This window comes from Stegostoma tigrinum, chromosome 21 (assembly GCF_030684315.1).
Source record: "Stegostoma tigrinum isolate sSteTig4 chromosome 21, sSteTig4.hap1, whole genome shotgun sequence".
Classification (NCBI taxonomy): domain Eukaryota; kingdom Metazoa; phylum Chordata; class Chondrichthyes; order Orectolobiformes; family Stegostomatidae; genus Stegostoma; species Stegostoma tigrinum.
In genome coordinates, this window is record NC_081374.1 from 38,253,672 (window position 1) to 38,267,854 (window position 14,183).

At 36.6% G+C, this 14,183-nt stretch overlaps 1 protein-coding gene across 1 annotated transcript in view; it reads left to right on the plus strand.

Moving 5' to 3' along the window:
• The window catches only part of ilrun (inflammation and lipid regulator with UBA-like and NBR1-like domains), a 73,729-nt gene extending 62,155 nt beyond the window's left edge, over window positions 1-11,574 (plus strand). The window contains exon 5 of the mRNA XM_048553058.2: window positions 8,190-11,574. Within this exon, the coding sequence (XP_048409015.1) occupies window positions 8,190-8,306 (117 nt within the window). The 3' untranslated portion in view covers window positions 8,307-11,574. The remainder of the gene's footprint in view (window positions 1-8,189) is intronic.
• Window positions 11,575-14,183: the final 2,609 nt, after the last annotated feature.

Sequence of the window (14,183 nt, forward strand, 5' to 3'; positions counted from 1 at the left end):
AGACCCAACTTACAACATTGGTGTTTTCAGAAAACTTGTAATTGGAGTTGGGTTGGAATTTGCCCACTCATTTGAGAGTGTATAGAAGGTTTGGTAGGGGCTGACTATGCAGCCTTGTGGGACACTGATGTTGAGAATTATGGTGGAGGAGTGATGTCACTTATTCTTACTGTTTTGAAGTGCAGTGCTTTCGCTGATACAATGTTTTTCTTTCCAAGTAAAATGTTATTAAGCATAGGTATGCAAAACAGCCAAGAAGGTGCCATATGTAACAATTTTTGCAAATTCCCCCATATCAATTCAAGTATTCTTAGAAAAAGAATTTTCTTGTCTTTCATATTTTGTCGTAAAACCCTTGAATTTCATTGTCCATAGGATTTTTACAAATGCTTTGTTCTTTTAACAGTGGATAAGGGTTAACATATGAAAATAGACAAAATATACAAAGCTTGAGTGCTATCTCCTAATAGAGAACTCTAGAATTTGATTTGCTCAATTTTATATTTATTTGTATTGCTGAAAAGAGTATGAGAGGTCATCTGAAGAAAGATGCATATTAATTCAAAATGCTTCTTAAGCAACATTTCTGTAACAAGTAAAAACATTGTGACCAAATGAAGAGTTAAATGAATGATATTTAGTCTAATGTTCCATCAAGTTCAGTTATGTTTTCTTTTTATCAAAGAGTACTTGAAAATAACACTTAATTCATTTTGTTGTGGAACAGTGTGACCTTCACCCTGAAGTTTCAAAGGTCACAGGGAAATGTAAGGATAACTTAAGTTTTCAAAAATTTAAATATTTAATTTTAAATATTTAATTTTAATTTAATTTTTAAAACTTCAATATCTCAAGTTAGAGATATTATGAAATTGTATTGGATTCATAATATTAATTCCTTCTATATTTTTAGGAATTTGGCTTTGAATCAAGACACTATAATGCAGTTTTCAAGTTTTCAAAGCAAACAATTGTGTTTAAATTTATACCATTTGATGGAGAACCAAGTGAGAAAAGTTTGGCCAAAATCAGGCAAAGCCTACACAGCAGAAGCCAACGAATTTAATACATGACTTATAACTGTAAAATAACTAGTGTTTAGATGCTTTATGGTCCCTCAGTTAAATTTTTCCTTCCACAGTCCATATCAGAGTAAGGAATTGCACTGTAATGGGGTATAAAAAAGCGAGCTGCTATTTTGCACATATTGAGTAAACCTGGAATTCACTTTTGTCAGTGTGCAGGAATAGACTTATTAAATGAACCACACAGTACAGGAAACCAAGTTATTTGGATAGTAACTAAAATATATTTGGTGGTTACCTCTAATTAGAAGTCCTTAATTTGTCCTTTTTCAGTGTAGTTTTTCCACTTTATTCAATAAGATTGAAGAAACCAATTGGAGATTCTGATTTTATTTGCAAAGTGGACTCTCAATGTTTTTATCCACGTAATATCATTCAAGTTATACAAAATGCAGCAATTTTTGGTCAAATGTGCCTTAAGTCTGGATATATTAATAATAAGAGGCCTCTGGACATGTCTTGGATGACGACTGTGATAGCATAATCACAAAATACGTGGTGTAACTGTCCTTTGTAATAACTTGTTTGAGTTACCAAAGTTTCTGCCCCATCCTCGAGTGAGATGAACCAAATTTAGTTTTTATCATGTTAAAAATTGTTATCATTTGATGCATTGCTTTTACTCTCCACCCAGACCATTCCACCACCAAGTATTGCCAGACTACATCTAGATGCAGGATTGAGTTTCTGGTCCAATTTTTAACCTCTAACAGCTACTCCAGTACACCAATGTAGTATTGTCATTTGCTACTTTGTGGTTCATTAGAATTGGTTTGCAAATCATTGTGTGATCATAGGCAGTGGTATGCCACTGACTTTAAGCTGAATCTGACTATGGTTTGACTTTACCCATAAACATTGAAGGTTTTGCATAAATTATAAAGTTGGTCCATCGGCTGAGTCAATTTGAAACCCCAGGAGATTAAAAAGACTTGGCTCTTATTTTGCCACTTAGTCCTTACCTAGGCAGTTAAGAGTATTGGCAGAAATTGGAAATTTGAATATTTTAGGGATGGTTAAACAGGATGGTTCAAACAGATGTGATTGTCTTTGATTTGACAAATGCAAGCTTCACAAGCTTTCTTTTTGAAAAGTTTATTCTGTGTAGTATGCAGCATTACCAAGCATGGAGAGATTGCCTTATGAAGAAAGGCTGAGTCATTTGGGCCTGCACCCGTTGGAATTTAGAAAATGAGAGTTGATCTTATTTGAAATATACGAGTCTTGGAGAGTTGACAGGGTAGAAACAGGAAAGTTGTTCTTCCCCTTGTGGGACAGTTTTGGACAGAGACCTGATCTCAGGATAACAGGACACATCTGAAATAAAGATGAGGAATTTATTCTCTCAGAAGGTAATCAGTCTTTGGTATTACTAACAGCAGAGTGCTGTTGAGTTTGGGTTATTAAATATACTCAAGGCTAAGATCAGTAAGGGAATCAAGGTTTTGGGAAAGGTAGGAAAGTGGAGTTGAAGATTTTCAGATTACCCATGAAACTGAATACCAGGGCAACCCCATGGGCTGAATGGTCTCCTGTCATGTTTAAATCTCGTGTGCATAGCAACAGTTGTTGTAGACAAATAGATGGGCCAAGAGTGAACAGTGCATAGTTTATTGGTGTTACATATTATAGCAAGTTCCACATTACAACTACATACTCTTCAGTAGAAAACATTACCCTTGAATTTCTTGTAGGATTTATTGGTGATTGCCTTGTGTGAGGTCACTAGGTGCCATACATACATGTGCAATCATCTCTAAATCTGTCCCGTGTAGCCTCAAATTCCAAGACATCTTCAGGTCACCTCAAATTTCTGTTTTCTAAGGAAAGGTGCTCCAGATTGTTCAATTTTTAAAGATCATTATCACTCCACAATTCAGGTGTCACCATTATAAACATGTTTTGTACCTATGCCAGTGCTTTATCTCCTTATTGGAAATATGGAGATCAGAACTAAGCAAAATCATGTAGTCTAGCCAATCTACTTATTTTTGGTAATCTGTGCTTAGAGAGGAAACTTATTTTTTCACCCATCTCCTGTTTTGGATATCATTGTGTTAACCAATGACTGTTTATACATTTGCGTTTTAGAGTCAACCATTTGTGATAATACTTTTAGCAATAATCAAGTGATTTTTCAGAAATAGTACCCTTGTCCACAAGGAGTAATGTCAGTTGGGACGGGGTCAAGCAGTCTAAGAAGGGATCTAAGGTTTGTTGTCTGACCCTGGCTGCAGCAATAAATGTTCTGCAATTTGCTTCAACAGGACAAGCCTTGGAAAGGAAAACAAATAAATGCTGTTCCCATGTCTGATGCAATAGGTTCACATTGAGGAATGCCATATGTAAAGCCTTCCATGAAAAGGCTGCTGACGTCAGAATTATGCCAAATGGGTTGCTGTGTTTGGGACATTGTGATAAAACAGAAGAATGTTTTATCTCTGGATGTTTCAGATGGTGGGAGAGAAATATGTGATGGTGCAGAGACTTATTTTAGATTGGATATCATTTCCTACTGTACAATTTTCAATTTCATTATAACCATACAGTAATATATTTGCCTCTGAGTCAGCAAGTTGCGAATTGAAGTTGTAATTCAGAGATTTCAGAGCAAAAAAATCTATGCTGGCTGCGCTACTGAAAGCCTCATCTTTTGAAATGACACCTTAAACAGGGAGCCTGTCTGAAATCTAAGATGGGTGTACAAGATCCTGTAACAACTTCTTGAAGAGGACAGGGAGATTATCCTTGGTGGTTGGCCAATATTTATCCATCAGTCAAAATTGCAGAAACAGCTGATTGGTTGTTATCATCATGCTGTTGTGGGATCTTGCTGAGTGCAGATTGGTTGTAATGTACTTTGGAATGTTCTGAAGCTGTGACAGGTCCTCTGAGTCTTCTTTCGAACCTTGTTGGGGAGGATCAGAAGACTATTAGAACTGCCACATTTATGAGTAAAGATTCCGCACCAAGATTTAAAGTATGCCTGAGTGGCTCAAAATGTATTGAAATGCAAGACTGGATGATGTTTTCCAACTGTGTTGCATTTCTGTCTCTAGGGCTGAATGGCTTCTGTCTGTGCTTATTCTATAAAGTGTTAGTTCTGTCTTTTTGATTCTTTGTCTGAAAAGGATTACAGTCAGTGTTTTGTTTGATTATGATTAATCATAGGATCTTCATATTTGGTTTATGACTTTAAATATCTGACATGTTGCTTCATAAGATTGTCTCAGACTGAACTCTAATTTCCATTCATAATACAATACAATTTTATTGCCATCACAGTTCTTAAAAAAAAATTCAATCTTTATTAGCTTACTCTGTTATGATGGTTTTCAGTGAAGCACTGTCATGACAGCGCTTCTTAAAATATCAGTTAAACGTTTGGCACTCGGTTTCTGTGCAGATCAAGAAAATCTGACTGTGATTGCAAATTTTAAATAGAAAAGCTGAGCATAAAATAGCTTCTGTTAACTGAAGATGCTTTTTTTTGGTCTCTAAGTCCTGCTTTCAAATGAAAGGGAAGAGGTATTCGCCCTGGCAACATATTTCCATGTCAGCATCAAATGTTTCGTAGCATTGGATGCCTGTCTATAAAGTGTCCTCTACCTGACACATCAGCTAGAAGGTGCAATCCTAAGTTGGGTTTCATTCCTCGTCCCATTAGCAAGTCACATTTCTAATTATTACTTGCAGCATCAAATTTGTTTTGATCATTTCCACAAATTATTTTTAACTTCTGAGCACTTAACATGCATTCAGGTTTTGGCTAATATTCTGTTCATAATGCTCAAGATCATAAGTAGGAGGAACAGGAAGTGGGCATCTAGGGCCATCATTGCCATTATTGTTGATCAGAATTTGTAAACCTGGCCTGAAATATCTTCAACACACAGCTTCCCTTCACATTCTAGTTAAGGGAATTCTAAGACTAACTACCCTCTGAGGCACAGTCTTGTCATTACCATCTTAAATGGCAAACTCCATGTAGGTTCCCCATGTAGGAGAAATAAATTGTCAACGTCTACCCTCCCAAGCCCATCAGATTTTGAATGTTGCATTGAGACTATCTTTGGTTCTAAACACCAATGAATATAGGCCTAACCAGTTTAATGGTTCCTCAAGACAATCCTTTCATCCCAGGAATCAGCCAAGTGCAGGTGAAATTTGTTGTCCCAAAGGACCACAGGCTACTTTCTAATGAGACAAGGATGACTGGCATTGAGTTTAACCTGAGAATGGCCACACCTTGGGTGGGGAAGGCAGGGTTGCACAAGCACAGAGTCTGAGTGTTACCATCAGCCGTTGTAGCAGCTAACAGCTGGCCAACCCATCTTCCAGATGCTTTCTGTAAACTGCTACCCACAAAATTTCTAATCAACCTGTTCTGATATGTTAGGACATATCTCTAGACCAAGTATTGAACCCCAGACATAGAAACATTATTACTGTGCCAGAAGAGCATCTTTCAATGTAAGTATATCCTTTCCTAAATAGTTAACAAACCAGAGAAGTATTCTATGTGCAGTCTTATCAGTGTTCTGTACAGTTCAAGCAAGATTTCCCTACTTTTGTATTGCAACCCCGAGAATTTCATAGCATCTGTTTTCTGTGGAATTGTCATTTAGAATTACAAAAGTATTATGTTATTTTTGAAATCTCAAGTTTTGCTACTTTCTGTTAAAATACATATTTTGTCACTAGATTGATGACTTTGTCAGCTCTAAACTAAGTTATTTCAATGTCCTCCTGGCTGGCTTCCACTGCTCTAAGTTTCATAAACTTAGCTCAACCTAAATAACTACCAATTCTACCCTCGACAGCTTTCTTCCACCTATGTATCTTGTACCGGCTGGTGTGTATTGGCTAAAAAACTTCAATGTTTCAAGACTAATATTGCCATCATTTTGAAATGTTTTCATGACCTCACATCCCCCACCCACACCCATACACACGGACGCCACTAATTTGCTGGCCCAATCTGCAATTTTAAAGAATTTTGTTCCTCTTGTATCACGTATTTATCCTGGGTGTCTCTGCCTCATATTCAGAATCTCTGGAATTTCCTTGATGCTTGTTCACCACCTCTGCCACAAAGTTCGCCTCTTTAAAGGAATGTTTGTCACACTTCCTGATTCTCCTGCATCTCGGTGTGGACTTTGAAGCCTTAAGATGTCGGAGCAGAATTGCTAAACAATATCTTGTAGTGTTAAAGGTGCCATAGAAATCTAAACTTAATTTAGGTGGGAAAATTAGTTTGTGGGGTGGGGGAGCGGCGGGGTGGAGGGTGGCAGGATGTAATGGTCTAGTAGTATTAACATTAGACAACAAATCCAGCGACCCTGGTAATAATCTGGGGACCTGGATTGAAACCCATGATAGCAAATGGTGGAATTAGGAGTCTGATAGTGACCACTGTCGATTGTCAGAAAAATCCCTTTGGTTAACCAATGTCCTTTAGGGAAGGAAACTCCTGTCCTTGTCTGGCCTGGCCTACACGACTTCCGACCGACAACAATGTGGTTGGCATGTAATTGCCCCATGGGCAATTAAGGAATGTGTAATAAATGCTGACTTGCCAGTGGTGCCCACATCGTGTGAATTAATTTATTTTAAAAATTTTTTTAAAGTCTTTTTAGCAAGGTTTTAAACTGTTCGTGGGTTTTCTGTGTTAAATTTTAATTAGCATTGGAAACTTAATTCATTTTTGGTACCTTCCAATATTCCATGGTATTGAATTTTGTGAGTTTCCTTTCCACAATTGGTATGGATGTTTGACCGTTTACAAGGTTTTTTAAAACTTTTATTAATTTGTTAAGAAGCAACAGTTTAAATATGATAAATTCTTTAAACCAAAACAATACACAATCCATGATAATTGAGGATTGTTCACTTATATCAGAGGATGAACAGGCAGTTGGCATGAAGTGTATTGCTAAAGTTCTGAAGCCAATAACCTGCCTTTTAGCTGAAGTGTTTAGAACGGAATTCCCCTGGATCTTCCCTCCATCTCTTCTGGTTCATCTAGCTGAAGAGGACGGCTCTCACAAGATTACTCAATGCAAGGATTGCTGGCGAGGACTGTCCTGACTGATAATTCTATGATATGTACCATATTTCTATTTCCACCGTTTTCCACTTTCCCATTTTCTTCTTTACTAGGATCAAAACTTCTAAATTTTCCAAATACTTCATTGATAATAGTTTGCACATGATACCAGATAAACCTCTGATGACAAATGAATAGATCATCATGATGTCTAGAATCCTGGTGATTCTTCTGACCTTTATTGCACCTACCTTTGTTTTTGTTTGCTAGAAATTTGTTTATGTTTGGGGAAGTCTAGTTACATGGCTGCAGCCTTTACATTGGGACACATTGGTACACAAGAAAAATTGAACTTTAAAAGGACCCAGTTTCCAACAATAGTAAGGTACAGCACAAATGACAAAGGTCTGTAAATAATTTACTTGCAATTTCGAGTTTGGTGCACTTATTAAATGGGTGCAGTGATCAATGTTGTATCCGCTTTATGATGCGAAATGATTTTTTTAACAACTTGTTTTCCCTAGTTTTTATATATTTTTTTACATGACACCAGGCTTAATTCTGAATCACATTTTTTCCTGCAGTGTGCAAGAGTGGTGTAATGTGTAGTTCACATTTTGATGAGGTATCTTGCATAGTTTAAAGGCCAACTTTCCTGGCTTCCGTTCTACAACCTAGGACATGACTTTCTTCCTGCCATCTCCTGCCTTGTTAATAACCACCCTGCAGCATTTATCTTCGTTGCTTTGTTTCTAAGTTCCATATCCAATTCTGCAAAAAGGCATTTCAACTTAATAGCTGTATCTATTAGCATGCTAAAGGAAACCAAAGGGATTTCCAGGACAGAATGCAGACAAATTAACTAGTTATTTATTATTTTATTCCAGTACAGACAAAACTAAGAAGCTAACCCCTCTAAATCAAACGTCAAATTGAAGGATACTCAAGAATTTTATTGTTTATTGTATAACAAATAAGGTTTGGTTTCTGGTATTCTGTTCCTTGAAGAATTTCACAAAATTTAATGGCAATTACTTTGTTTTTTCCAAACTTAGATTGAACCCAGCTGCAAGACCATGGATGTTACCTATGCCCAGTGTGCCAATGGCGTGCTGGAGGAGGAACTGGAAAGTGAACCAAGTGATGTAGATTGCAAATCTTTGAAAAACTAAACATTTAACCCAGCGCTTGGCGATGTTTGTTGAGCACAGACACAAACCTGGATCCTACACCTGTTTGGCAAAATGCATTAGTATTAAAGCAACATCAGTCAACTCTGTCTTGCCTATTTCTGTACAATAAGCTACATGAAACCTTCAAGAACATAAAGCATGGAATAAACAAATATTGTATTGCCTATCAATTTTGTTCTACATGACATTTGTACAGAGATCTAAAATGGTATGGATTCTTCCAAGAAGAAACTATTGAGGTTAGCATTGAGTATGAAGTTGAGGAACAGGAAATAAAAACGTGAATTTGAAAAGAGGAAAGCATTTAGGGTCCAAAAATGTAGAGTGGCAAAGAATTGGAAAAGTGGGAATGAAGGAAATGGGTGAGACTTATGGAGGAAGAGCTAAACAGTGGAGTTAAAGACTGAAATAAATGTGGAAAATGGCAGGCAATGAAATACACATTGGATATTCCTTTAACTTAATATGTTGAAACATTGCACATACATCTTCCGTCGGATGATTCAACAGTGAATACCACTGACCTTTATATCTATTACATTATTAGCTGTTATGAATATAATACATTTGTGGAATTTGAATAAACACTATTATTTGTTAAATCTGTTTGAAGATCAAATCTGATGCCAGACAGGAATGTTAAATATGAAAGTAAAAGTGGGTAGATTCTATAGCTTTGATATGCTTGATCCAAGTACCAATTGTAATTGCCTTGTAAATCAGACCAAATAGACATCCATTGATGATCCTAGGACAGATCATAGATTAGATGATCATAGACTTTCCACCCTTTTCAACTTCACCTCTGGTTCTACTGTAAGAAAGATGCACCCATTATTCCCACATTTTTTGTGTATGTCTATGATCAAATATCTTACACTCCTATAACATCATTGAATTGCGTGGATCTTAATGCAATTTCCATCATTAACTTTCTCAGCGCCATTACATTATGCAACAACATAGCTGTGTGTCCATCAAGCAATAGTGATCCCAGAATATACTGCAGAGAGAAAATCACCAATAACTGAAAAACTGGCCTTACCTCCTTTCTACTCTCAATGTAGGAGGCTTGAATCTAAGTTGCTATTGTTCCCAGATTTCATTGCCTTTAACCAACAATAATCTTTTGTGGTAACTTGTCAGAGGCTTCTGAATGTGTACAATTCATCCAGTACAGTTACCCGATCTACTATGTTTAATTTGAAGAACTCCATGAAGCTTGTAGCATGCTCTCTGAAATCAATGTTCATGGTTCCTAATTCATTCATCTTTAAGGCTTCCATTTTTTTTGTTTCTTACCACAGACATTAAACTGATGAGTCTGACTTTGGATAAATGTAGTCTCTACTTTTGAAAATACATATTGTATGGGTCACTGTTCTGTTATGTTACAGATCATATCCAATGGAATTCTGTATATAATCAATAAGACCACTGATTTGTTTGCTATTTTCCCTTAGGATCAGAACTAGGATGGCTGTATTCACACAGTGAGCGTCATGTTTTGTAATCGCCATACTTTCATGCTTATTATAATATGAATACAGAATTTATCTATCCTACAAAGCCATCTTTTGTCCACACTGAAGTATGTGGTTAAATTTCCATCAACCCTCTTCTGAAACACTGTTTTCACCTCTTGATGTTCAACCTCATTCAATGATTCATTTGCTTGTATGATTGTAAAAAATGGTGTGTTTTAATACTGAGATTATCTTGTCAGTCTCCCACCATGTTTTCCTGATCTCTCCCATAACTAACTTGGCTTAGTTTCACTATTGCTGTATATATTCCATCGTGACTTTTAAATTCGAACATCTCACTACAAGTTTTGAATCAATAAAGTGCTCTTTTAATACTGTTGGGTTATTCTGCAGTTTTCCAATCTCCTAAAGAAACAGCTAACAGTCTCTGTGACTTAATAGCTCAGGATGTATCTTTTTAATCTTTGATCATGGACACTAGTGACCTGGAACATTTTGGTAGTGTTGTAGAGGGGAAGCAGCATTTGAAAATTCCATTTCCATGTATTCCTTCCTTGCTCGAAACAGACTCTTACTGTGTTCCTCCTAATAATGTAGTAAACCAATATCTGTTTGTTTTCTGAGATAGTAGGGACTGCTGATGCTGGAGAATCTGAGATAACAAGGTGTAGAGCTGGATGAACACAGCAGGCCAAGCCGCATCAGAGGAGCAGGAAAACTTCTTCATTTTTTCTGAAGGGTTCAGACCTGAAACGTCAGCTTTCCTGCTCTTCTGTTTGTTTATTCTTTTATTTTATATCAGAAGTCAAATATATATTGAAAAAATAACTGTGGAATTATTTTAAATTATTCCAGTTTTCCTGTGTTGAAACCAACGTCTTATACTTTGATTAAAAAAGCCATTGAAATGTGGATGTTGGAAAACTGAAACAAAAACAGTGCTGGAGAAATTCAACTTCAAAGGTCACTAGATTTGCAATGTTAACTTCTAAATCGTCATCTACAGATGATGCCAGACTGCTGAGTTTCTCTGGCAGTTTCTGTTTTTGTGCTTTGTAGCTCAATAATTTATATTTCCTCCTCTATTCTAAATACACTTTTAAATTTGTACATTTGCCTTTTTCATTTCTAGCCATTGAACTTGCTCTGATTTGTTTTTGCTTTCCCTAACCCGACATCTTGAACACAAATGGTTTTCATTGCTGTAATTATTAGCATTCATCATTCATTTGCTCTGGCTTGGAGGCAGTACATCCTCCTGCGATTGGATCTACCTTCTCCACAATTGATGCCAATGCCATATCTCCTCCTCTTGAGTAATGACGCTCAAATTACATGCTAATATTGAACATGTTTTACAGAACATGATCAGCCATGCAATTTTAATTTTTGAAGTGCAAATGGATGACCTTTTAAGTGCCAATGTCTTACTGCACTTGTATTTTGTTGGTTTGAGGTTTGTATTTCAATTTAGTCATGATGGAAGATCCAAAACAGTAATAATTATTATAAATATATTGGTTTTTGTCTTCCATAACTTCCGCACCCAATAATATCAAAATCCAATGAATTTTACTTGTTGACATTTTTGGTTCAAACTTTGGACATGGTTCTACATATGGATATGTTTGTTAACACTACGTTCAATTTTCACTTCAATAGGTCATAAACATTAATATAATTTTTTTTGATAAGAAAAATGTGACAACTACACACATCATATAATAATGGAAGTTTGTAATTAACTGACAGCCAACAGATTCTGTATACACCAAAATCAAATTTCTATTAAATATTATCTAATCTTTGGATGTATTTTAATGGTTAATAAGTATGCTTACTCAGGCCCATTTCCTCAATTACACCAGCAGCTGCAACTTTAACAGTGACGTCAAGTGGAAATGCATTGCTAACGTTTATAAATATTGCAACACTTCAGCAAACAGCATTGCTCTTTTATAACATTTCTTCAATATTATGCCTGTTAATCATCTGACAAATAATTGATATGGTTAAACACAAAATTGATAATCTGAGCGACATCAGTAATCATTCCTGCAACTGCAAATGATAATAGCAATCATTATTACTACCATTTTCTCTTTTTGCTATTTTGCTTCTCATTACTTAGCATACTTCCATGAATGTCCTAATGCTCTCTTTGCAGTGATTCACAAAGCAAATGGATAGGGATGTAAATATTGGGAAGCTGTGTTGGTGTGGGTCCTTGTTGCATTCCTGAAACTTCGCAAGGGTGATCTAAAATACAGATTGTTTGCCTGATGAATGAAGGAAGTTTTATTACAGGCTATTTTTGTTAGTTTATTGAATGTGAACATTGCTAGCTTGGCCAGCATTTATTCCCCTTCCCTAGCTGTCCTTGAAAGGGAGGTGGTGAGCTCCCTTCTTGAACCAGTGCAATTGATAGCTTATAGGAACACACGTGATGCTATTAGGAAGAGAGTTCCAGGAGTTTGATTTTTGTATCAGTGAAGAAATGATGATATAGTTCAAAAAGGAGCTGAACATGTATATCTGCCAAACTCTGTTTACAGAGAGATGACCTATTATTCCTGTTATATTTCTGCAATCATTCTCTTCCACTCATTGAAAGTTGTGTGAATATGACAATAATGGCATGTGTAGGTGGTATGGTATGGCTCCAGCTTCTCTTCTGAGTGTTGTATGTGCTGCAGTGTCAACAGCCATCAGCTTATTGTTAAAGTCTAAGGGCCTATTTAGTTACCAGTGGTGGAAGAAAACCAAGTGCGACTTGAAAAGAAGAGGCTGTTTTCTTAAGCGATGTCTTCCCTTTTTCCTGTCTCAATCCAGAAGTGCTGTTACACGTAACTGAGCTTTTTTTAAACTCCATCACCAAATCTCTCATGGTCACTCTGCTCTCTTAGTTTGTTGTAGTAATCAGTTGCCAGTTAGTAGCAGTAAGTTAGACATTGTTTTGGAAACTTTGTGAAGACCTAGGATATTCACTGTACAAGATGCTAAATTGAATTTGGCCTTTCTCGGAAATCTGAGTAATTGAGTTCATCTGATTAAGTGGGCAGTTTTGAAGCTTCTAATCCAGGCAGGTTATGATGTAAATATCAAAGATTATGATGGCTGGGTTCACTTCACGTTGCAGGACACCTAGGTAAGGAGGAAACTTGCCGAATCCTGGTAGAAAGCTTCTATAATTGTGGAAATGATCAACAGCATGCTTTGTTGCCTCTTACATTTTTTTGATTATTTGTAACCAGTGCCACCTTTGCTTCAAGTCACAAGAATAATAAAAAGATGATCACTAAAAGATTGCATGATCAGACTATTTTGTTTGAAATGACATTTTTTCATTTGCTTGTGGGATGTAAGCATTGCTGGCTGGCCAGCAGGTGAGAGGAGAAAGATTTAAAAGGGACCTGAAAGGCAACATTTTCATACAGTATGGTTCATATGTGGAATGAACTTCTAGAGGAAGTGGTCGATGCAGGTACAGTTACAACATGTAAGTCACATTTGGACATGCATGTGATTAGGAAAGGTGCTGAGGGATATGGGCCGAACACAGGCAAATGGGACTAGTTTACTTTGGGAAATTTGGTTGGCATGGATGAGTTGGATCAAAGGGTCTGTTTCCTTACTGTGACAATGGAGTTTAATGCAGTCTCCAACACAATTATTTCAGAACCATTTCACTACACAATGCTGATCTTCATTGTCCTGAGCACTGATTATTATCCTGTATCATTTTTCCTTCTACCTTCTGTGTTTGGTAGTTCCAGTCCATTGTAATGGTACATGTATGGAGGGTGCAATAAGTCACAATATTTCTAGAAATTCTTGCTGGAATACTCTGTAGCACTTTCATTCTATCTCTCTGCCTCCCCCATCTGTGGCTTGTCTTTTCTTCCCTTTTATCTTCTCCCTTTCATCTCCCACGCTCTTTTTCCTTCCTCACTCTCTACCCTATTTTTTTTCCCCTCACTCACTGACCCCTACTTCTGTCTGCTCCTCTGTTCCTTTCATCTTTGTGGACTTGGAATTATATCATACACAGTGCTTAAATGCAGCATGATCAGGGGACACACGGAAACTGCTGTGCCCACTTTTAAATTTGAAACTTTGATAGATAACTTCTCTGCACTGTGTTACTTGCCAGAACAACTGAAGATTCCCCCAAAATGCTGAAATTTTAAAAGCAAGTACCCTGCCATAATCTCAACAAGCAGCCTTTGGAATTCCTTTGTGCCTCACCATTATATAGGAAAGTGTTAGTGTTTTTCCACTGTGTAAAGAGACAATAATCTTTAACATGTAACTAAAACTTATAATTAATATGATGAAAGTGGAAACACATTAAATAATTAAAAATTAA